At 30.1% G+C, this 26444-nt stretch overlaps 4 protein-coding genes across 6 annotated transcripts; 2 read left to right on the top strand and 2 right to left on the bottom strand.

The window, feature by feature from the left end:
• Positions 1-4879: 4879 nt before the first annotated feature.
• Positions 4880-8112, bottom strand: LOC121174253 (uncharacterized). Of its 3 annotated transcripts, none has more exons than XM_041013098.1 (7): positions 7874-8112; positions 7422-7566; positions 7241-7291; positions 5792-6487; positions 5611-5703; positions 5223-5507; positions 4880-5126 (listed from the first exon to the last, which is right to left on the bottom strand). In XM_041013098.1, the coding sequence occupies exons 4-7, from the start codon at positions 6083-6085 to the stop codon at positions 5025-5027; spliced, it is 774 nt and encodes a 257-aa protein (XP_040869032.1). In that variant the 5' UTR covers positions 6086-6487; positions 7241-7291; positions 7422-7566; positions 7874-8112; the 3' UTR covers positions 4880-5024. The 3 variants fall into 3 exon arrangements, with proteins under 3 accessions (XP_040869032.1, XP_040869034.1, XP_040869033.1); XM_041013100.1 differs by having other exon boundaries at positions 5795-6487; positions 7874-8109; XM_041013099.1 differs by having other exon boundaries at positions 7422-8112.
• A 3498-nt stretch (positions 8113-11610) lies between these two features.
• On the bottom strand, positions 11611-14571 carry LOC100793938 (probable xyloglucan galactosyltransferase GT17). Its single transcript, XM_003556564.5, has 2 exons — positions 13694-14571; positions 11611-12818 (listed from the first exon to the last, which is right to left on the bottom strand). The coding sequence occupies exons 1-2, from the start codon at positions 14286-14288 to the stop codon at positions 12016-12018; spliced, it is 1398 nt and encodes a 465-aa protein (XP_003556612.1). The 5' UTR covers positions 14289-14571; the 3' UTR covers positions 11611-12015.
• Positions 14572-18409: 3838 nt separating this feature from the next.
• LOC100793411 (alkane hydroxylase MAH1) lies at positions 18410-19944 on the top strand. Its single transcript, XM_041013615.1, is given in 5 exon segments — positions 18410-18757; positions 18759-18878; positions 18881-18970; positions 18972-19473; positions 19476-19944. Coding segments are annotated over 5 exon segments (1527 nt in total). The 3' UTR covers positions 19943-19944.
• A 4329-nt stretch (positions 19945-24273) lies between these two features.
• On the top strand, positions 24274-25905 carry LOC100791312 (alkane hydroxylase MAH1). The gene has a single exon (XM_003556779.5). It carries the CDS (start codon positions 24277-24279, stop codon positions 25804-25806), a length of 1530 nt encoding a protein of 509 aa, XP_003556827.2. The 5' UTR covers positions 24274-24276; the 3' UTR covers positions 25807-25905.
• Positions 25906-26444: the final 539 nt, after the last annotated feature.

Raw genomic sequence — 26444 nt, 5'->3', positions numbered from 1 at the left:
TATATACCTATATATGTATGAGTGTGAGGAATATTGCCTTTTAAATCTTATCATAAATACTTAAAACTAAAATATTTATGTGAGTTTTTTTTCAAAAAAATTATTTTTTTATGCACTATTAGTGTAAAAAAGGTTATTCGATCTATCAATCAATTAAAAAATATAATTGATATAATTTTTAATATAATTATTATAAAATTCATAAAATTTATTATATATGATACTTTTTGTAATTGAATATTAGTATAAATGCTAGTATTATACTATTAATATATATATATATATATATATATATATATATATATATATATATATATATATATATATTATCTATTCTTTTTAAAATGTCATAATTATTTTAAGGACTTGTAGGATTTTTTTTAGTGAATAATACTCATCTCATTTCAAAACCCTTTTATTTTGACTGTTCATGAACAATAGTTTACAAACCAAATTTACTCTTTTCATTTATATATATGGTCCGGTTATATAAGATATATAAGATTATTTGGAATAAAAATAAGAGGGAGGGAAGGATAATCAAATAGGTCGTTTCTACTATAAAAAATTAACATATTAACAATTCACATTTACCAATAAAAAATGGTCAGTTATATACAAATGAAGATCCAGTATGGCCAGGTTATATCATGAGAATCTTAGTATCTTACCCAATCCTCATGGCCAATGTGGCGCTTCATTGTTTCTACACGGAAGAGGGTGCTACTTCATCTTCATCTCACATCTCAACAACCAATCAAAATCAAATTATGAACAAAGTTTCTGCTACAATTACCCAATACAGAGTTACCTATCCAATAATTTTCATTGAACCCCATTTGTTTCTTTTGTCTCTTAATTATTTATTCTCAATATAATATTTTATTTTGGTTTTCTAATGTATATGCATCTCTGCCGTGCGTTCACAGTTTCAATTATGATGTTACGTGGTTTTGACTATTTCAAGATAGATTCCATGTGTGACAAGTTCTGAAGCATTATTTGTAAACTATTGATAATGATGGAGAGTGTGTGTGTGTGAGTGTGAGTGTGTCTTATTTAATATTTATGTGGCTAAATTGTCCTCTTGTATGAACAAGTTGTCCTATATTGCGAAATGAGATAGATTTTAAAACAAAATGACAATGATTTTTTTGCTGTTGAAAGTAACAAGTTGGGGCAACGAATGGTAATGGAGTATGTGAAGGTTTGTCAAAAAGTGTGACTGTTAAACAATTTTCAGCTGTGTCACGTATGCATGCCTTGGCTTTGGAGTTTGGATTTACTTGAGTCATGATGTACTTCCTGAACATGTGAAGATGGACATTAATAGGGAACCATGGGATCCATTATTGTTTCTTAAAGAAAGTGAAAAGAAAATATTGGTTAAAAAAAGAACTAATGTTTTTAGTAAGACCAACATATTATACTGAATATGTTGAACTAACTTTGTGTTTGATGATCATGCATTTGACACTAGTGATGAATCTAAAAAATTTTATGTTATGAGGATAATACTTATACATAAATCTGTGGGAGTAATTCTCATAATTTTTATAACACATTTCAAATTATGAGGATAGTTTATTATCACACATTTATATTTTATTAAAAAAAATTAAAGTTAGTGGGACAATTGTCCCAAAACTCAACATGTGGATGCATCACTGTTTAGTGGTTAAAAAAGATATAACATACATTTCTTGCCACATATGCAAGACAATAGCAATTTTTTATACTTTCTCAAATTTTGTCTATTAAATTCCATAATGTCATATATTAAGTTTGTAGTTATGATTAGATTTTTGAGTTATCATACCATTAACAATTTTGTTGACGACTGATTTTTTATTAAGAATTTGATTTGTTATTTTTAGTAGTGTTTCTTCTCAATTATATGGGATCTTTTTTTTTTTAATTATATTTTTTTATTTATGAGATTCAAATTTAAGACCATGAAAATTAAATTTAATATAGTTAAATCATTGACTTATTAATATAGTTGTGATTAGATTAAGGGTGAGTAAAATTACAATTTAGCATAAAAGATTAAACTGGGAGAAGGTTCACACACATAAGGTGAGGATTTTAAGTAATATTATGTATTATATATGGCATGGCTATTGGTTGCTCCGCTTAACAGCCATTTTAAAAAAATTGGTTTCACATGAATGTTTGCCCACACCTATTGGCTGTTTGAGAATTAATATTGATATCTAAATTTATTATAAGATTCTTAATACCTGTGAATAGCGGTCCCTTCGAATCAAAGGATTTTGACTAAAAAGGAATAATTTCATTGGAAATTTATCAAATGAGAGTATTTTTTGAATTAAGTTCTAAATAAGAGTAAGTCGTAGGAATTTTTACTACTTCATAAAATTTATGACTTCGGTCTTTTATTTTTTTTTTATTTTTTTAATATTAAAGTCCTAAAAACTCTAACAACTTCAAAGTCATGCTTTAGTTTTTATTTTTATTTTTAATTATTTATATAAAGTTGTAAAATTTTTAACCAGTTCAAAGTAATATTAATTATTTTTTAATTATTTATTTGATTTGAAGGAATTCAAAGTTGTGCTATTTTTTTTTAAAAAAATTAAATTAGTTTTCAACTCTAAAGTAGTTTTAATTTATACTTCTATATTTTATTCTATTTAATATTTTCTATATTTTTGCTACTAATGTTAAGGATTATTATTTGTTTTGTAAATTAAAAAAATGATGTAAACAAAAGACTTAAATTTAAACAAAAAAGTATTACATATAGATTTGTTTAAGAAAAATATTAATAGTAGGATGATGTCCTACAATAAATTCTTCTAGATATGCGTCATAGTCTTTCATCTTGTTACACTTAATTTGTTGGTGATTGTTCTCTTCTTATTCTACGACTTCTCCGTCCTCTTTTTCTAGGATCCTCATGTGTAACTGTTTGTTTTTGTTGAGAAACATCATCACTAGCATGATCATCATCATTATTATTATTATTATTATTATCACCATCTTCCTCCTCATCCTCATGATCCATGTCATATATATGAATAGGTAATGATGAACGATATCAAGAACTTGATGGTGGTGGGTTCTATGCAGATGATGAAGTGTTGAAAGTGATAATAAACATTTGTGAGTGTGTTTCAAAAATATTTGAAGTGGAAAAAACTTGAAATGAGTATTGAGTATTCTTTAAATTTATGTTTTTATTTAATTTGTATTGTTCAGTTTATATTAACGTATTATGTTATTCATATTTTAATAACTACTTTTATTATTAAATTATTTTTTTTATTGTTAATATTAAAATAATTTTATAAAGTAAAGTTAATTAATAGCACCCTACGAAATTATTAGTTTACTTAATGATAAATGCAAAAATTAATTAAAAAATATTAAAAAAGACTTTAATATTATTTGATAAATTTTGTTAATATTAAGTTAATATCAATAACAAAAATATAAAAAACATTGAAAAAAAAACTATTAAAAAAAAATAGAGAAGCAATAGAAATTTAAAAAAATCTTTCAAAATTAATTTAAAACAAAAAATTATGACAATTTTAAAGTCATAAAAAATGTATGATGTTATATAATTTTTTTTTAAAAAAAATTGATGTCATTAGAGTTTTTATGACTTCACTATTAAAATAAATAAAAAAAAGTTGAAGTGATGAATTTTTTTATTATTTCATTCTCAAAAATCGTAAAAGTTCCTATGACTTATATCTTTTTTTTTTTTTTTTTATCAAAACCCGTTAGATCAAGGTTTGAATTGAAATCCTACATCATCATGAAGATATATCCTAACATTTTTTCCTATAAAAATGGCATCTAACTTCTACGGTTACCCTTAGAGTGACGCTTAGCCCCCGAAGATTGTGAAGCAACACAAACCACAGCCAAGAAAACTAATAACTAAAGCTACCATGATATTGAAGCCCAGTTAAAACCTTCATGGAAGCTCTTTGTTCCGTGGATATATTCTAAGTGGAGAGGATTAATATCACGCTCTTCAACATTTTTTAATTTATATATATATATATATATATATATATATATATATATATATATATATATATATATATATATATATATATATATATAAATGAATATGTAAGACTCATTACTTTGAACATGAGAATCACATACTTATAAGACCCACATAAATTTTACCAAATTAGATGGAGTATGTCAAAAAGTGTTAACAAATGTGTTACTAGTATATATTTTTTTTTGTCTGAAAATGAAAGCTTCAGAGTAGGCAATGTGGCTGGGTAGAGTGTCCAAAGATAAAGTATGTTAGAAAGTGTTGGAAAATTTGTCATTATACGTTCACGTAAGATGAGTGATTTATTAACAGAATTATGACAACGGAAAATAGACATGACTAATTTGAAAGAATGTTTTTTTGGACTAAAATATTAATATAACCTAATATATTTTTTTTGGGAGAAATATGTAACCTAATATATAGTATATATTAACAATTTAAAAGCATGATAAAAAATATTACCAACATATATTTATTAAAAACAAACTTACTTTATTAATTTTTCAACTCGTGTAAATAACTATGCATTCATATAATTAAATTACGTGAACCAATATAAAGGGACAAGGGTTATGTTTTTTTTTTCTTCCAAAAGACTACATACATAGCCATTCACAAACATTACATATAATCTTTGAACAAAAACTATAAAATAAAATTTGAATCAACCCAAAGGTCATGTAATATATTAAAATGCCATATACGAATTCTTACATGCTACGTGACACATTTAACAAAAAAAGGTAAAATAATATGTAAAAGAAAAAAGCTACAAAAATATGTGTAAACTGGTTCTATACAAGTAAAAGGTTACAAACTAAACAATAATTAAAAGTAAAAAAAAAACTATTTCATAAATGCAGTGAAGAGTTACAAAATTCGTGCGTTAGTTCACACTATAAAATTTACAAATAGTCAATAATTGGTTCAACAATTTCCAAATATAAAGAAATATAACTAAAAGCTGTCAAGTTTATAAATAAAAGAAATATTTAAATTGTCCTCCGTGGTGATGTTCCATGATTTTCAAGCACATTACTAAAGTTAGACGAACATCTTGAATCTCTTGTCCCAACTGAAATAAAAAGACATAAAAAAAACCCATAAAGTAGATATTAAACAAGCAAATTAACCCAAATTAGAAAAGTCAAGTTAATAACCATTACTTTACCTTGTTTCCCTTGACATTTTGCATAAGAAAATCAACTTGTTCCTTCAAGACGTCAACTTGTGCAACTTGATCCTTAAGTGCGTTGATTTCAACTTGCAGTTTTCTCATCTTTACAGACTCAGAGGAAGATACTGATCTCGTGGAGTGTGAAATAGACTCAGTGTCATGAGATGGTGTTACCCCAAGTTCCATTCCTCCAACATATTCAGGATGTTCCTTTTCAAAAGCTCTAGCAAAGGCCTTATTTTTGGAAGAAGTCTTTTGAATTTCATTATGCAATTGTTCCTGCATATAAATTGAATACACACATAAACAAATTGTGATAATCAATAGCAGTGAAGTACAAACAACAATAAATTAAGTCTTTAAAAAGGTACATTGTACATACATATTCTTGCCTAGCTGCTTCATTAACAAATGATCCATCCTTCTTTCTATGAGAGTTTGGATACATTTCTTCTTTGGTGCATTGTTGTGATTCCTAAAATTAAACACCATACAATAAATATATTTGTACAATGAAATTAATGGTTAAATTATCAAACAACAATAGATTAAGTGAAGCATACCACCTCATCCCTGTTCCTTACAACCGTCCTGGAGTCAAACTCAAATGTATGAGGGATTATTTTCTTGGCCTCACAGAATGAGCTTGGAATCTTTGCATGTCCAAAAGCATCATTCAATAGTTCTAAAATCATTGTCATGGCCTTGTCGCTCATTCCACATTTGATATGGTGCAACTTTACTAAAAAAGATAATCTTGAGTATTTTGTACACCCTTCATACAATGGTGGCTCTTCATCTTTGGCTAATTCATAAAACTCTTCAGCTTCATGCTTGTCTTGAGTTGCATTTGACATCAAATTTTCATCTCAATCAATCTCTACATTTGAAACAATGGGTGCTTTGTTTGTATGGTGTGTATCAACTCTAAAAGCATCATTGATCATGTTTTGCATAGGATTTTCAACAACAACAATGTCCTTAACTGAGATGTCCCTAACTTTTCTTACTTTGGACTCCCCGTGATAGATCCATGTAGTGTATGTTACTGGAAAAGGTGTACACATTAAGTGATCATACAGTATTTCCCTACACTGCCATTTTTTGAAACCACATCGTTTACAAGGACATATTGTCTTTCCATTTACTGATTGATGTTCAAATGCAAAATTAATAAATCCCCTAACCCCTTGCTCATATCCAATGGAGTTCTGTGGCTTCATAATCCATGACTTATCCATTGCTTCAAGATATTAAATCTGGATTTAAACACAGCACACCAATTAATATAAACTACCCTAAACTTCAAACTAGGACAAATTTGACTAATACATGTTGGCAAGACTATAAAAAACTTCGTACCCCATTACCTAGAGGCTCTTCGCTATGCGAAGGTATGGGGGAGGGATGTTGTACGCAGCCTTACCAAGACTATATACATTAGAAATTGAATGATTTATACACTAAAAATAAAGTTATGAAATTGGGCTTGAGTCATGACTTTAAAAGTGCTACCATTCATCCACACCTCATTACTTGGCACAAAAGCCATATTGTTAACAACAACTCATACTACACATAATCTCTCCACCACTAGCCCAGATACTTAACAGCTTATTGATAGTACTATAAGTTGTTTAGCAAGATTTTTTATTATAGAATTTATCCATTTAATAGATGGTTTTAAGATAGCTGAACCATATTTGACAACAGAACCTCATCACTTTATAAACAATATTATTGCAAATTCCTAGGAAACAAAAAAGTGAAACTAATCCCAGCTGAAATATAAAAATGGACAGATCATTGCAACTATAAAGCATAGGATAACTAACCAAACAATGCATTTTGACTAGAATGATGATGTTAAAGATCATTAAAATAATTCAAAAGAATAACTCTCAAACACTAAAACTATAATCTGAGTAACTAGAAGAACCTTTTAACCCAACTACAACTTTTAGCAGCATCCATAGAAATGTATATTGAAAAACAAAACATAAACACTATACCTTGCCAAACTTGGTATGAATGGGAAGCCCAACCTCTTTAATTTTAGAGACCTGAAAGGGGTCACAGTCACATTAGATCATGAAGAAATTAAATTACTCGAAGAAAACATTGGTACTATTAATTGCAGTTACTGAGCACTCCAAAGGAAACACAATCTGGAATTTGGAAGTATGTGATTACCAAAAAATCATTTTCCTCAGAAGAAATGAATTTGAACATAACACATTGGGCACGGTGGCATACTTTGCTCAACTGACTTTCCCCCCTCCGCTCTTTTTCTCAGTGAAATTCTCATCCTCTACTATTTCGTAACCAATTTCCATTACTTAAAAGAGTTGAAAGACAACACAAAAAATTAAAAGATCATTTACCACGAAAATATAATTGAGCAAAGCACAAAAGCTAAAAGTAAAAAGAAAAAAAGAGTAAAAGGCTTCATCAGTTACCATTCAAAGTGCAAACTTGTTGTCAATGGGATCAAATGGAATCGAGAAAACAAACTAAAAGCTAAAGACTTTCATCTAACCCTCCAGCACATAATTGTAACATTTTTATGCAATCCGATTGCGAAGCACATCAATATATGTTAATGGAGCATCCAATAAAACTGAGAAGCGGGAATTAGAGTGTACCTTATTATTTACTGGCATTATATTGTTGATTTCTTTTGGGGTGAAGGATGTTGTAGGCTTTGGGAACAGACAAGTGGGGGTTCCATTATTGGAATCTTCCACACAAAAATTAATATCTCAGAATCACAAACCAAATTTCTTCAAGCAAACATAAAATGGTGCCAATTTCTTTAAACTGCCGCAATATCAGTGATATAATTTATTTAAACTGTTGTAAATTTCCAATATTTCTCCAAAGTCCTTCCGCCTTGCCAGGCTTAGCTAAGTTGTTAGTTTCTCAATTTTTTCAGGATTTAAATTTTAGTCTTTCAATTTTTTTAATTACTTCTCAAGATTAATTTCTTATTTTTTATATATTTTCAACAATAAAAATAAAAATAATAAAGAACTAAAAATAAATAACTTTTAGGGACTAAAAATATTTACATAAAATTAATAAAAAACTAAAAGTTGTCAAATAAATTTTAAGAAACTAAAAATTGAGAGAATAAAAACTTAATTAACCCACAAAGATATTATTTCATTTAAGATGATTAGTAGGAAAACACACTTTTTTTTTCTACTACACACTATAATTAGTTACTCTCATCCCATAATAAATATTATACAACAATAACAATAAAATTTGATCTCATTAGATAATAAAATTTGATGTTTTAATAATATACACTATATTTAGAACATGCATCATTTGGAACAGGATTGTATCTAATCTTCATTATCTATAATCTATTCAACGGTCAATCTTATAGTTATGTACACGATAATATGTAATCAAAGTAAAAAAGAAATGTTTTCTCATTTTTTTAATAGCACTGTACGTGGAGTGACGTCCTGATTGAGATTGAACAACACCTTGCTTCTCTGTCTTTCTAGCTACCATGGGAAAGTACATTAACAATTTGTCAAGATATAACTTTTTAATATAACAATTTATTAAACAATTCTTTAAATCAAACATATGCATGTTTGTCATGATCCTCCCGGCGCCGGCCACGTAAATTACTATATATTGTATGAGTTGTGCAAGAGATGTGAAATTGTTAAGCTTCATCGGAGGTTGAACATTTCAAGTTGAAACTAGAAACTAGTATTTACTAGCTTTATTAATTGCATGTGCTTTCTTCATGTTTTTTTATTCATGGGAAGAAAAAAAAAAAGACCCTACCCTAAGCCATATCCTTACTGAGATAATTAATCAATTCTTTAAAAAATTATAATATATATATATATATATATATATATATATATATATATATATATATATATTTATAATTTTTTATATCAAACCCAATTAATTTTAATTATTTTAATTTTGATCTAATCAAATGATATTTTTAAATTCCATAACTAGTTTTCTCAATCAACAATAACTTTTTTCACATGCTATGTTTCAAATATTTTGAATCTTCTTAATTAAAATCTATACTTAAGTTTAGTTAATCTAATATGAATTTAAATTTTAAATTTTGACACACCATTTCAATTTAATAAACACATTAATGATGTATTTAGATTCACATAATATTAATTGGCTATATAAAAAAAAAATAAAAAATGTTAAAACAATTGAAATCAAATCTCTATAACCGCTAATTAATTAATAAAGCTATACAATTAATATTAACCCATTTTTTTAATGGAAAAAGAAATATTATTGAAACAAACTGATACAAAAGCACAAGATGTGCCATTGTAATAGAAAAATTACAAAAGTTAGCCTCATACAATTGCTCATATCTTAATCTGTCGTCTCTATATATCCCACGTGTTAGTCAAAATTGGGTCACTTAATATATACTAGATCATTTCCCAAAAACACTAAAAGTAACCCTTTTTATAACCGACGGTGCCATACGTAAAAGTACTATACGGTATTATTGGGAGTTAGTGTTATGAACAAATACTAATTAAAGTATTTGATCATAATGAAAGTAAATAGTATAATGACTTTACAGGAATATTTTATCTACAATGTCGGGAATTTAAATTTTGCTTTATTTTGAAAGAAGATTGTATCCAGCTAGTCCCATTAATTATCTAATCAACGGTTAATCTTATAGTTATGCATGTGCATTAGAATACCTAATCAACGGGGAAAAAATAAAATAAAACGCTCTTCCTACATTTTGTAATTAATAACTTATAAACACCGTGGAGTCATGTTCTGATTGAGATTGCACAACAGTGACAACACCTAACTTATACATCTACCATGTGAGAGTCCATTAACAATTTCTCAAGATATAGTTTTTTTTTTTTTTAATATCAGAATGATTTTTTAATCAAACATGCATGTTTGTCGTGATAGAATATCCTCCAGTGCCAAGTTAATTACTAGTATTATATGAGTCGTGCATGACTGCCACTTCATCGGAGGTTGAATGTTGAAACTATAACTGGCATCCACTTGCGCTAATTGTGTTTGTCTGTGGTTTGTAATACTAATGAATGATTAACCAATTATTTTAATACAAGATTTCAAAATCATTTGTGATGCATGTTTTTTCATTGGTGTACAACGAACCTAGTGGGTTATTTTATTTGTGATGCATATATTAAGTTAAATTAAATTAATATATTTTTTTTTCCTTTTTCAATTAGTTACTATGATGTAAGCAAATTATATTTCCTTAATTAGTTTTTTCATTCAATAATTTTTTTTCTCACATGATGTGATTTAAATATTATTTATTCCTCTTAAATTATATTCTATTACTTATTTAATCTAATTTAAATTTTGAAACACCTAAGAAATACATAAATGGTGTATCTAGATTTACATAGCTGGCTCTATGAAATAAAAGAAAGTAATTGGGATCAAATTAATCAATGGATCCAATTAACTCACAATACTATAGCTCACATCTTAGTTTGTCTATATTATATTTGTCCACACAATAACAACTCATATTGTGTCAATAGACTAGCATAATTATTTTAATTTTAAAAAAAAGAAAGAAAAATTACAACGTGAAAACAATAGAAAAACATAAAAAAAATATTTCAAAATTTTAACTGAGCCCATTTGTTTGAGAATCAACACTGGGTCAAAAGCTCATAGCTCCTAACTAAATCAGAACCAACTCGATACAATATATAAATGGTGGAATGTCAAAGAGTACATATACAAGGTGACAAATATGATACTGCATCAAAATATTGCCCCTAAACTGGCATTTTCATAATACTGAAAATCACAATTTTTCAGTCAAACATGTCCCACTCCCTCCTTCGTTGCTTTTGTATGACTACCATATGTCAAAGAAATAGACGGGGATATCATATGGACCACATGCTGTCGCTCAATTCATACGCAACTCTTTGGCTGAACGTTGCAGGTTGAAACTTCAAAGAGCATTTACTTGCGCTTATTCTGCATAAGCTACCACAGGTACTATACGACAAATAAAAATATTAACCAAAGTTAACTTAACTTGTAAGATGGAATTCTATTAAATATATATATGGTATTGAATTCAGTGTTTAGAGCCCATAAAGTTCTACCAGTCAATCAACAATATCAAATAGACACGAACAAGTAATAATAGCACTTTTTTTTAAGAGATTATATGTATTTTTTTTTTTTTTTTACGGGAGTAATTCTACTTGATCTAAGATCACTGTGAGCGAACAAGAATACTTCAAATTTTTAACACCAAACGAAGCTATATGCATATATTTGAGATCGAATTCGAAACTAGTAATTGTCGTAGAACATTTTGGTACCGACAAAGTCGTGAACAAGTAATAGCATAGCACATAAACACAACAAGATCCAAAACCAAAAACTGTTGCCACATACTACTCCTGTGTACGTCACATTTCTCAACACACGACCCCAAACATTATTAACGATTCCATTTATTGCTACCTCCAACTGTCTGTGTCTAGTTTCTACCGCATTTACAAACCCCAAAATCTCGTAATATTCCGCGACAAATTGAATAAATTAATAAATTAATAACTACTATTTTTATTTTCGGCTATCCATTAAAGTAAACAAGTCACATTATTCCTAAAAAAATCAAAAACAAATTTATACATTGACAAATGAGTAATTTTCTCAAATTTTTTTTTTATAAAATTATATTTATTTTATACTTGAGATTTTGAGTGAAATGAGATGATGAGGGATATAATTAAATTATAGGATTGAAATGGTGGGTAACTCGGCGAGAGAGGCGGCGCAGCATGACATCGACAACATCCGGAAAGGCGGCAGTGGCGTTGGGGTGGGCGTAGGTGAGGGTGGGGATTAGCCCAATGAGCACCTCACGCATTCTCTCAACCTCTTTCTCCCCAAATCCCAACAGTACCTCCTCAATCATCATCTTCTCCTTTCCTTCAATCACTTCCCTCTCATCAATGAACACCGAATACGTATCCCTCTCCCTAGGAAAATACCACTTATATTGCGTATACGCCGTATGCTCCGAAAAAAATACGGGAATACACCCCGCCAGTACGGAATCAAACGTCGACCGGCGCGTGAAGGAATCCCCCGGCGCCTGGAGGCAGAAGGTGGATTTTTCCATCACCTCGAGCACGTTCATGGGGTTGTGGCATTTGCTGTCTCCACTCGCGCACCGGACCAAAACGCAACGTTTTGAGGCTTGGCACTGCGAGACGATGTGGTCGCGGACTTTTGCCTTTTGTAACCCCGGGCGCGTGCCACCGACGAAGGAGAAGAGGTGGGGCCTGGCGCGTCGGCGGAGATGGGACTGCCACGTCAGCGTTTGGGCTAGGGTTTTGGGGTGGAAGTAGGAGGGGTAGGGGATGGCGAACTGGTTGTGGCCTCTCCAGGGTTGTCGTTCGACTGTTAGCACCGACATGTTGAGGACAGGTGGGAGGTTAAGGAAGATGTTTGCTCCGAAGTCGGACCCACCTTCTGTGCGCATGAAATCCCACGCGGTTCGACCCAGGGCAACGAAATGGTCCTTACCTACAGTTATCAAAATTCACCACTAAAAACAAATTAGTCACTCAATAATTTTAATAGGATTTATCCTTAAAATTTACTGATCTCAAACTTGTTTATTTTTTTCCAATTATTAAATTTTATCATTGATTAATTAGTATTTGACAGCGATTAAACTTTTTAAAAATACTTCTCTCAAGTTATATTTTTTTGTGAAAAATTACCATAAAATGTGTTAGAAATTCTCAATGTTTGGTTAAAATTGGTCTTAATTCTTTAATTTTAAAAATGATAATTTTGGCCTCCATAGTTTTATAAATGGTGAACTTCGTCTCACTTTATGAGATTGGGGATACCAAAATGAGGGACAAAATTTACTAATTATAAAATATAAAGACTATGATCAATTTGGATTAAAAATTAAATAACTAACTATATATATTAAATTAAATATAATTATATTTATATATAGAATATTGTATTGCAAATTTGCTAATTTTAATCAAAAGTTAGTTATTCACATTCAATTATATCACTTTTAATGATTTTTTTATTAGAATTTAGTATCAAGATAAGAAAGAATTATTATAACTAATGAAAAATATTTTAAAGACAATAACATTACATAAGTTAAAATTGATCATAGTTTTAATATTTTAAAATTAGTTGAAATTTTTTTATATTTAAAATTAAGAAGAAACTTTCTTATATTTTTTTGACATGTTTTTTTCTTATAAAATTACATTAAATGTAAAAAAGTATCATAATAATTGAGCAATAAATAATATTAAATGTAATTGCTTAAATAAAAGCTATTGTATTAATTTAATTGTCTCTATCATAATTTAATATTTACTCAATAGGTAAAAAAGTACAATTAATATTTGGGTTCGACTTACCATAGTGCCTCTTCCACCAGGGTTGACTTTGCAGAAAGTCAACAAGATCAACGGCCAAGGAGTCGCGGAGCGTAAGATTGGCCTCGCGGAACACACTGGAGGCGTAGAGGCCGCCGTAGAAGGGCACGTAGAACAAAACAGCCGTGTAGGGATCCCACGTGCGGCACGGGTGGTTCTCCAGGCGCGCGTGCACGATCATCTCGGCTATGAATTGGTGCGTGGAGTACCAATCTGGGGTGGAGAGTGGTTGGCCAAGGCCGTTGTTAGCGACATGAGGGCACATGTTGGTGTATATGTTGAGGCTTTGACAACGTTCGAGGAGTCCTAGGTTGAAGCGCGAGGGAAGGTTGTAGATGTAGAATAACGGTTTTGATCCGTCGCATGTGGGTGTGGTTGTGGTGGTGGAGGGTGCTAATATTGTGAAGTTGAAGCGGTGGAGAATAAGGAGCCATGAAGCAAGGAAGAGACATGAAAATATGGTGTACCTTAATTTGTTGTTGTGGGGGTCTTTAGTTTTTGAGAAGCTAATTGCTGTGGAGGGTAGAGATGATAGAGAGTGGAGTGGCGGAGTTGGTGATGGCTTTCGGAAGAACATTTGGAGGAAGAGGCGTAATGAAAGAAATTGTTGTTGGTTTTCTAGCTAAGTTTTGGTCAATAAATGACACTCATAGGCGTGAGCAGGTGTGGAATTCATTATCTGGGACACGGAACTTGCTGTGCTGTTGCTCAAGAAGACAGCTTGGATTCAGCTAGTAATTACACTGAGAATTAAGATTCAACTTTTACTATAGACTATGCTTTTTCGCTTAATTATTAATTAATGGTTAAGAATTTCACTCCAAAAGTCTCTCACTTTTAATATTTGTTGTTTCTATGCCAGAAATTAAGTCTCTTCATCAAAGGATATTAAAGTGAAACCATTGACAAGATAATAAAACGGTTTTTTATACTTACTCAAGAGTATTAGTTTTCCTGCCTTTCTTTTCATTATCTCCATACATTAAACAAAATTTTATGAGTATTGAATATAATAAATTATAGGAAAAAAATATGTCTTAATTTATTCCCAATACTTTATCATGAAATTTTGTTTAATTTTATCCTCCTAGTTTTATATCTAGCTACCAATTTAGTTCTTGTATTTTTTTTAAAAAAAACTTTTTTTAATCCCTCATCACATACGATATTAATGTCATTTCTTACCTCACTAATAAATTACATTGTCTATTTATTGTGTAAATTCATGGAAAGACTATCCAAGAAACAAACAAAATAAAAAAAAAGACACAATAACAAACCTGCAATAACTATTGAAAGATGACAATGAAAACCATAATAAAAATGAAGTCCTTGAAAATTACGACTCATGTGTTTGGAGGAAACATATTAATAACTTTAAAAAAAATAATTTTTCACATCATTTTAATCAATTTCTTTTTATAAAAAAACTCTACGTTCGTCACATTAGGAAGAAGTTAATGCCTTTGGTGAGAATTCTATAGTGAGGGTGACTAAAAAAAGTTTTCCATGAAGTACATGGATTAAATTAAATGATATGAAATTTTGAGAACTAAAAATATGAATTCATGAATAATATATCTTTCCCCAAATTTTATGTATGAAGATTTAAAATATTACTCAATTTAGTCCTTATTATAAAATATTTTGGATGTACATCAATTACATAGATCAATAAAAATAATTAAATCAATTGATTTTATTGATCTTTTTTAAAAATTTATTAATGTATCAATTATACCCTTATTAATAATCATTAACTTGTTATGTGTCATGTAAAAACATTAAAATCCAAAAGTATTATGCATTACTATCATGTAAAAAGTTCAAATACTTAAAATATTTAATAAAGATAACTAATGAAAAAAAATTAAATACTTCATAGAAATTCTAAAATTCTAAAATATCTTATAAAAAGGATTATCAATTTCCTGTAAATTATACCTTATAATAACAACCAGAGAGAGTAATAGATTTTAATTTATTTAATGAAAATTGTTTCTATAATATCATTTATTTAATCTACATTTTATTTCAACTATAAGTCTTTTAATTTCCTCTGATAATAATTAACCACAAGGCCTTCAAAATAGAGAAAGAGTATTCTCATTTGACATAATTAAGTTCTCATAAAACTGAAATCTTCATTTATTAGAGTGAAGATTAATTTAGGAAATTAAAATAAAATTAAATTGAGAAAATAAATTTTTTGGGTCACTATATATTATAGATATATATGAAATATTTATCTTTTGCCGATTAGCAATGTGGATCTACTTGTAAGGACGTGGGAGTAATTACCCCCACTAAGTACTTAACATTGCTAAATATGATACATATGCATAATTATAAATTAAAATTTAGTAAAAAAAGTTATTTTATAATATAAACATTGCCCCACAAAGAGTATTTTTAGTCTCATTATTTTTAATCAATTTTTTTATATTATAGAAGTGTTTTTGTTTGTATGATATATTACACTATTTGCGTGAACCTATAATCTAAAAGGTTAATTTTATTTTAATAAATGTTATATCCATAAAAACTAATCGAACTTTTTTAGGGTAAACTAATCGAACTTCAAACCATTAGTTTAAGGATTTTTGTACAGTTTTTAATTATTGACATTTAGATTTAACTAAGAAAATCGATCGATCATCTTCTATTAATTTTTTAAAATTTAATCATTTCTTCAATAAACAATTTATGAGTAATACATTTTTATTAGAAATTATAGCAGTTTGATTTTACAATAAGGAAAGTTATATTCTAAGGTATTTATTAGTGATTTACAAGAGTTAGAGTTGGATTTGAGTATTTTGTATGGGGTATTCTGTTCAAGTATATATTGCCCATTGTACCAAAAAGTTAGCGATTCACAATGTATTTAAAAATCTAATATATACAACTAATAATTGATTAAAACATTTTTTGATCCGATAATTGCTTTTATTTTTTTTACTGAACTGATCCAACAATTGTTTAAAACCTTAATTACAAGTAACCCTGAATATATCATAACAATATAACAGAATAATGGTTGAGTTTAATTTTTCTAAAGCGGAAAATACATTATAAAGAGTTAAATAAAAAAGTCTAGGTTAATTATTGATATTGCAGTAAATATATATAATAAAAAATTATAATATTATTAAAATTTATCTTATTATTTTTATTTAGAAATTATAACTCTTTTGTACTATAAAATTTACAGTTCCGCTTGGAAGGGGAAATACATGGATCTGGGATCATAAATGGCGTAGGGGTTGGTTTGTGTGGGAAAAGAATGCTTTGGATGAAGACGAGATCTTTTGGTGAAGGATAAAACTGACTGCTGGCTGTGGTTGCCCCTTATGATGCCATTCTGAATGAAGGAGTTGTTTACTCAATTCCTGATTCTGTTAATGATCATTTCCTATAACATCCATCTAATTTGGTTACCAAGTCTGAAATCTCTTGGAATTTACCAAATCAATGCATCTTTAATAATGGTGAAACATTTGATAAGGAATCTCTTATACAGAGCATTCTATTCACTGTGTATGGAGTTGGCTGAATGGATTATCTGCTGGTTTTTCTTACTCATTTGCACAATGGTGCGTATGTCCTGGGGCATGTATCATGCGAGTAACGTGAAGATGTAAGATAATTTGAAACAAGTTTGTGTGGAATGAGAATACAGGAAGGGTTATGAACGTGATTAGCTTGTGGAGATGGTTTAATTAGTGCAGTTTTTATGGCTACATAATTGTTGGGGTAGTCTGCTACATATCCAAATGTGTAGTGCAGTTTTGTAATTTAGGTTTCATTATGTTTGTCAATTTTGTAAGGATTGGTTACTTAACATTTAATGCTTATTTTGCATTTAATCTCTAGTAACCATTTAAATGTCAGAAACTTGTAAGTGGTTGGGTATCCATTATACCATTACTTATTCAATAAAATCTTTTTTTGGAAAAGTAAAATTGACAATGAATCAATAATGGTACAAAGCTAAACCGTGAATTTCTAATATATATATATATATATATATATATATAAACCTTTTTTTATTTGACAAAAAAGGTGTGGACAGCTTATAAAGGTCGACAAAAGGAAGGACTTCTTAATAATCACATGCTGTTAGATTAGACGTCGCAATTTTTGTAACAATTGTTAATTCAACTAAAAAAACAATAATACGCCATAATGGACTGCTATGATTTGCTGAGGAGACGGAATATATATATATATATATATATATATATATATACACACACACACACACAACGAATTAGGCGTGAGAAAATTTCAAAGTCGGTAGAATGTAGCATCTTCAACGACGACATACGAATGATATAGCTCAGAGGAACAATTAGTATGCATGATTTCTCTCTTAAATATAAGTGCTCCACATGGGTTTCTGAATTTTCTTTTTCCTTTTCCTTTTCATTCTCTTTTATATTTTTTTGTCTCCATCAATGTGGGTTATCAGTGTTTACAGTTAATGAATTTGTCAGATCATTACCAAAATAATCCCTCCAATATCATGATGCGTCTATGAACATGCATTTTTAGTTTACTCTTGAGAAAGTCCTCCATCAATGAATTTGTGAAGCTAATTATGATTAATACAAGCTTGTTCACTGCATTGCATGTATAAATGTCATCACAAAATGCTCTATCTTTACTTGAATTTGAAACATACTCACAATAGCCATGTTTGTGTTTATTGGAGTGTTTGTATCCATTCTCTCCTTCATATTCTTCCAGATTAGCCAGAGACACAAGAGAGATGCACCTATTACCAATTGGCCAATCGTTGGTATGCTACCTTTGGTTCTACAAAATCTGTCCAATATCCACGATTATGCAACCATAGTTTTGAAACATTAGGGAGGTACTCTAATGTTTGAAGGACCCTGGTTCACAAACACCAACTTTATTTTCACCAGCAATCCTATGAATGTGCACCACATCACGAGCAATAATTTTGGCAACAATGGTAAAGGACCCAATTACAATGAGATTTTTGAAGTTTTAGGAGATGGGATTCTTAATGCTGATTTTTTATACATGGAAACAAGAAAGAGAAATACTTCATTCATTGCTTAAAAGGAAGAAGTTTAAGATCTTCCTTCAGCTAACCATTCAGAAGAAGATTGAGAATTGCCTAATACCTTTCTTGATGATGCATCCAAAGCTGGAGCTGAGGTGGACTTGCAAGATGCCTTTCAGAGGTTCACCTTTGACACTTCCTGCACCAGTGTTTTTGGATATATATGATCCTATTTGCCTTCCAAACATGTTCACTAAGCTCTCACACTTTGCTTATCAGAAAGCTTTAATTGTGATGGAGGATGTAGCATTCCACAGGCACATCACACCAAGATGTTTGTGGAAGCTGCAGGAGTGGCTTCAAATTGGTCAAGAAAAGAAGTTTAAGGAGGCCATAAAAGCTTTTGATAAGTTCTTGCATGAACGTATTGCATCTAAACGTGAAGAGCAAAGTAGATGCAATAATCACACCAAAAAAGAAGATGACAATACTCATTCTGACCTGATAAGGGTGCTAATGGAGGAAGGAGCTGAAAAAGGGAAAATAATGGATGACAAGTATCTTAGAGACACTGCATTTACCCTTGTTTCTGCTGGAAGTGGCACAGTTAGTGCAGGTCTCAGTTGGTTCTTTTGGCTCGTTTCAACTCATCCAGATGTGGAAACTAAAATTTTTCAAGAGATAAAAGTTAACTGTGTGAATCAAGATGAAGATTGGATTGTTTCAAGTGTGAAGAGTTTGGCAAGCTAGTTTACCTCCATGGAGCTATATGCGAAGCCTTGAGGCTTTTTCCTTCAATTCCCTTTGACCACAAGTGTACAATCAAATCTGATATACTCCTTAGTGGACACCATGTTAGTCCAAATACCATGATATTTTACTCTTTGTACTCAATGGGAAGGATGGAACGAATATGGGGTGAGGATTGCATGGAATTTAAGCCAAAGAGATGGATTTCAGAGAGAGGAAACATTATACACATTCCATTTTATAAGTTTATACCATTCAATGCAGGGCCTAGAAGTTGTTTGGGTAAAGACATCACTTTTATTGAAATGAAGATGGTTGCAGTTGCTTTACTATGGAGGTTTCACATGCAGGTGGTGGAAGGCCATCCTATAACCCCAAGGCTTTCTATTACACTTGGAACGGAACATGGCTTGAAGGTTAAAGTTACTGAAAGATGCATTTGATACCAGGATTCAGTGCTGTGCAACATCCCAGATGATTGATGCTATGTCAGATATGTTTTATATCTCTTATAAGCTATTTGTTGTTACAGCTTTGTTAGTGATATCTAAATAATGCCATGGTTGTCTTAGTATTTTAATGCTATGAGTATCTTAGTATTATATGATCAAAAGTGTATTGTACGTGGCATCGTTTTAATAAAATAATGTTTTGATAATGGTTGTTTTTTTTTTCTTTGAATAAAAAAAATGTGGCAGGAGAAAAATAATTGAAAAAATAAAAGAAATGTTGGGAGAAAATCCCAAACTCTCTGCCTCTCTTTCTTTTCCTATGCTCTTGCCCTATCTCAACATGCTTATTATGGTAACAAAATAAAGGGTTTTATTGTTTTACATACGGTATTTGTATATTAAAATTACATATTAATTATTTTATTTTTTTTTCTCTTTTATTGTCACTTTTGTGTCAAAACAACACAAAAACTTAGTTTTTTTGAGTTTTTGTGTAGAAGATACTAATGTTAATGATTTTATAATAATTTTGGTTGTATTTTTGTAGAAATATCGCAAAGGTATGAAAGAGGATTGAAGAACTAAAGTATCACGTCTAGCGTGACATTTTTGCTTAGCAAGTTAGAATCGTTCAGTCCAAGCAAACCCGCTTAACACAAGAAGACACATTGGAAGATAGTTGTCATGAGCAGAGACACTAAGCGCGCATCCTGCGATTTAGCGTGTGACCACTTAATCCAGTTAGACATGCGTGCTCAGCGCGAGCATTGCGCTTAGCGCACGCGCATAAGAAAGTTCTGATTGACCAATTAATTGATGAAATTATTTAAAAGAAGGAAACATTGAAGAGAGAACTTAACCACAAAGAAACCATAGAAAAGCAGAGGAACAAGAAACAGAGAGAAAGCAAAGGAAGCCGTTGTTGAAGAAAATCTATTTTTGAAGCTCTGGCCGATTCACTCTATTTGTCTTCCATTTCATTCTACCGTTTATATTTGTAAGTATCTTATGACAATGATAGACTAAAATCACCCGTTCTTGAGAGCTTTGCAAACTAAACTCTCTTTGATGTAATGATTCTAAATTATCTATTAATATGATGTTAATATTATTGTTCTTTCATGTGCTCATTCACATGTTTGTGGTCTAATAATCTATTTTCATGAATTATTTTAGAATTTAGGCATTGAAAAATATTTATATGCCAAGAACTTGAAAATAACATCTAGGTGATTTATGTCTAAGGATAGAGTGATATTGAACACGTTACTTAACTCATCACTAACACTATCTCATAACTCCAAGTGTTTGTTCTCTTAACCTTTTATATTTCTTATTTCATAGTTAATTTACATCAGTTTATTTAAAGTCATATATATATATATATATATATATATATATATATATATATATATATATATATATATAACTATGAGTACAAGTAAAGTTTCTGTGGACTCATAGTCGATCTTATCATTTTTATATTACTTGTACAAATTGATACGTTTGACAATGAGTCAACACTAATCTTGTAATTGATATATTTATGATTTTTCACACACTCAATAGTAACAACAAAGTGATTTAAATACAAAGCCAACAAGTTTCTGATTGCGTAATAGTGTAACACAAACAAAAAATTAAAGGCTAATTAAAAATAGGCATAATTAGCCCACAACTATATATTAAACAAAAGCATGCTTAAAAAATAAACAATTAAACATACGGGTTGTAGAGGTATTTAATTAATCAGTTGGGAAAATCTCAGATTCTAGCACTCTTCCTTCAGATTTTTCTTCAATACTCCAAGCTTTGAAGTTTGATCTCAATTCTTCAAACTTGCCTTTGTAGAGCTCCTTTTGACTAACAAATCGCTTTATCACAAGATTTAAATTTTGAAATCGTATTGTAACAAAAGTTAGTCGAATTGCATTCAGCTAGCCTTGTTTTTTATGCAGCAGCACAACCATATTCTAAATACCTTAACAGCTTCCTGGTCACCTTAATATACCCAACTAAAATGCCAAAAAGAGTTGCTGCATACATACATTAAGAGCAAAAACAGAAGCAGCCTAGACAAAATCATACTTATATTAGTATTACATACTTCTATTTTTAATCAAATAAAAAACAAGTTCACTCTTAGGCTCCTCACTTTTAAATAAAACACAATTTCTATGTAGTCAAATGGACCAAATTGAGGCAAACCATATAAACAACCAAGCTGTCATAATTTTCTTTCCATAGCTAAAGCCACTTGGACAGTAGCCATAACTCCAAACCAAAGAAGAATCTAGAACCTGCAGGAGAATGTTAAATGGGCAGTAGTTTCAATCTCCAAACGACAAAACGGGCAAGAGTAGTCTTAGTCCATTATCTTTGGCGTGGTAGCAGGGGCATATATAGGAGGGTTATCTGTGAAACAGACTCCTCATCAGGCATATCAAATCTTTCTTGGTTAAAGAATGACATCTCATCATCTTCCAGCATGTCTTGCTCGTTGTGGTTTTGCGTCTGCTCAACCAAGAACTACATAGGGACTTATTGTTAGCTGATGCTCTCAGCATCTCCTCTTTATTAAGATTGTAGCTTGTTTCTTCCTGTTTGTATTTTCCCACTGATAAAAACAATTATAAATTAAAATTGTAAAATATGTGTTAAAATAGAAAAAAAACTAAGGTTTGTATGTATAAAACATATGTTTGCTAAATTTTAAGAGCCAAAGATTGTTATGATAATAATATTAAGGGTCTTCTATTCAGTAAAAAAAAAAATCATATTAAGGATCATGCTAATTGTCTTTGGATATTGATTAAAGAATTAAAAATAAAAAATATTTATTATAAAAATTATCGGAGAGCGTAAAAAATAATCATGGACCTCTTAAACTAAAATAAACTTATTGATTCACGTGCTTAATATTAGTTGTAAATAAATAAAATATACTCTAAAACATAACAAAATTAAATGATAAAATAAAATAATAATATACAATTTTAATGCTTTCAATGATTGATTTGTTATTTTATTAAATTTTATAATTGAAATATATTGGTAGGTTTAGGTATATTTTAGAATATGGGTCTTTTAAATTTAGGTGTTTTTAAATGTATAATTATAATTTTTTTAATTTAGTAATTGATTTGAATTAGTTTAAATATATGTCCCCGGTTTTATACCTTAAATAAAACGATAATGAAATTAAGGTTTCTATTAAATATGATAATTGTGTAAGAATTTGTACTGAATAACAATAGTTTCAAATTTTAATAAAACATGATGTTTTTTTTTAAGGAAAAACATGATAACGTTAGAATTTGTAATTTGAATTGTATTTAATTAGAAGTTATATATATTAATGATTAATTTGCAATTAAGAGATTCAATTTAATTAAATGTCAGTTATTGAAAAAAATGATAAATAGTATGTAAAATTTGTTTTTAAAAGAGAATATAGTATGTAAATATTTTTTGATAGGCAAACGAAGAATAATTTGTATTTTTAATTAACCAGACTTTTTCTTACCAAAATTTGTAATGCACAAGGACTTGCCAAAACCTGAAAACCACGAAGTTTACATGGAAATAAACCAGCGCTTGTCATCTCCCAAAATAGAAAAGGAGGATTTGAACCTTGTATTGCTCCTGCAATAATAGCGATGAACCTTCACTATTGTGTACTAATGTAGTTGTTCCCACCTCAAAGGAGGATTTGAACCCCATTGCCCCTGAACTGAAGTTATCAAAACTCCTGCACCTTTGTCTTTATAAAAAAAATATTATTAAAGAATTAAAATGAGAATTTTTTTTTATTAAAATATATCAAATTATATTATTTATAAATTTTTTATATTTTTTTTATCTTTACAATAAATATTTTTTATTTAAATTTCTTAATTTATGTTTAAAAATACTTATTAGTAAGACCCTTTAAAGAAAGATCTGAGGCAAGATTGGAAATTGGATTATTGACTTAGTGTGCAGAGTGTGCAGTAAATGGCATGGCCATTTTTTGTTTGGATCCCGCTATCATTGAAAATGGGCACTCAGCTGCCAGCCTAAAATGATTTTTCTATTTTTCCATTAAATAAAAAAATAGAAAAACATCATAATCATTTAGAGGATCATTAATGAATTTGTCAGCCTCATTATGATCATTACCAAACTTATCCCTTCATCCATGATGCTTCTATAAATATTTTGAGTATCGAGAAATTAATCATTATGATCGATTACCAAACTTATCCATTGCATAATTTGCATGTATAAATGTCATCAGAAACTCCTCTATCTTTACTCAATTTGAAAGATACTTACAAATAGCCATGTTTATGTACATTGGAGTATTTGTATCCATTCTCTCCACCATCATTTTCTTCCGGAAACACAATAGAGATGAACCTATTACAAATTGGCCAATCATTGGTATGCTCCCTTCGGTTCTACAAAATTTGTCCAATATCCATTATCTTACAACCGAAGCTTTGAAACATTATGGAGGCACCCTAATGTTTAAAGGACCCTGGTTCACAAATACCAACTTTATCCTCACCAGCGATCCCATGAACGTGCACCACATCACTAGCAAGAATTTTGGCAACTATGGGAAAGGGTCAAATTTCAATGAGATTTTTGAAGTTTTAGGAGGTGGGATTATTAACTCTGATGATCTCCATGCATGGAAACAAGAGAGAACAATGCTCCACTCATTGCTTAAAAGGGAAAGCTTTAAGATCTTCCTTCAAAAAACCATTCAGAAGAAGCTGGAGAATTGCTTAATACCCTTTCTTGACCATGCATCCAAAGCTGGAGCTGAAGTGGACTTGCAAGATGCCTTTCAGAGGTTTACCTTTGACAATGCTTGCTGTATGGCGTTTGGATATGATCCTAATTGCCTTCCAAACAAGTTCAGTACTAAGCTCTCACACTTTGCTTATCAGAAAGCTTTAATTGTGCTTGAGGATGTAGCATTCCACAGGCACATCACACCAAGATGTTTGTGGAAGCTGCAGGAGTGGCTTCAAATTGGTAAAGAAAAGAAGTTTAAGGAGGCCATAGAAGCTTTTGATAAGTTCTTGTTTGAACGTATTGCATCTAAACGCGAAGAGCAAAGTAGATGCAATAATCACACCAAAAAAGAAGATGACAATACTCATTCTGACCTGATAAGGGTGCTAATGGAGGAAGGAGCTGAAAAAGGGAAAATAATGGATGACAAGTATCTTAGAGACACTGCATTTACCCTTGTTTCTGCTGGAAGTGGCACAGTTAGTGCAGGTCTCAGTTGGTTCTTTTGGCTCGTTTCAACTCATCCAGATGTGGAAGCTAAAATTTTTCAAGAGATAAAAGATAACTGTGTGAATCAAGATGGAGATTGGATTGCTTCAAGTGTGGAAGAGTTTGGTAAGCTAGTTTACCTCCATGGAGCTATATGTGAAGCCTTGAGGCTTTTTCCTTCAATTCCCTTTGACCACAAGTGTGCAATCAAATCTGATATACTTCCAAGTGGACACCATGTTAGTCCAAATACCATGATATTATACTCTTTGTACTCAATGGGAAGGATGGAACAGATTTGGGGAGATGACTACTTGGACTTTAAGCCAGAGAGATGGATTTCAGAGAGAGGAAACATTATACACATTCCATCTTACAAGTTCATAGCTTTCAATGCAGGGCCAAGAAGTTGTTTGGGTAAAGATGTTACCCTTATTGAAATGAAGATGGTTGCAGTTGCTTTACTGTGGAGGTTTCACATGCAGGTGGTGGAAGGCCATCCTATAACCCCAAGGCTTTCTATGATACTTGCCATGGAACATGGCTTGAAGGTCAAAGTTACTGAAAGATGCACTTGATAGCAGGATTCAGTGCTCTCAAACATCCCAAGTGATTGATGATATATGTTATGTATCTCTTTTAAATTATAACCTTTTTTTTTGTACTTACCGTGTTTTTGTTTGTGATTGTTAAAATAATGTTATGGTCATGTTAGCTTGTATTACCTCTTTATTTTATATAAAAGTAATAAATAATATTTTTTATCTTATAAATAAGTAATAATGATTAATTTTTAAATTTATTTGGAGTTAAATGCCTTTTATATTTTTAATTTATTATCAATTCTATTTATTAAACACTTATTCATTAGACTATAAGTATTAATATTAAATGAGATTATCACTTATAATATTTAAATTTAAATATAATTTTAAAATAAAATTTAAATTTATGATAATATTAAATATTTGTCACTTTTCTTAGTTGATGATTTATATCATATTACTTATATATAAGATTGAAAATAATATTTTACTAAAATTTGGAGAAAAATGTAAGATGTAGCTAGGCACGTGGCTTGTGTTGACTTCAATAATTATAAGTAACAAATTCCTCAAAATATTTTACCATGCATTTTTACATCTATGAGGATGTTTGCATGCATTTGTAGAGTTAAGAAGTTTTCCGGTTGTTCCTTAGGACTCCCGCTCCGAGC

The sequence above is a fragment of the Glycine max genome, chromosome 20 (genome assembly GCF_000004515.6).
Source record: "Glycine max cultivar Williams 82 chromosome 20, Glycine_max_v4.0, whole genome shotgun sequence".
Classification (NCBI taxonomy): Eukaryota; Viridiplantae; Streptophyta; class Magnoliopsida; order Fabales; family Fabaceae; genus Glycine; species Glycine max.
This window is presented reverse-complemented; position numbering and strand designations above follow the sequence as displayed.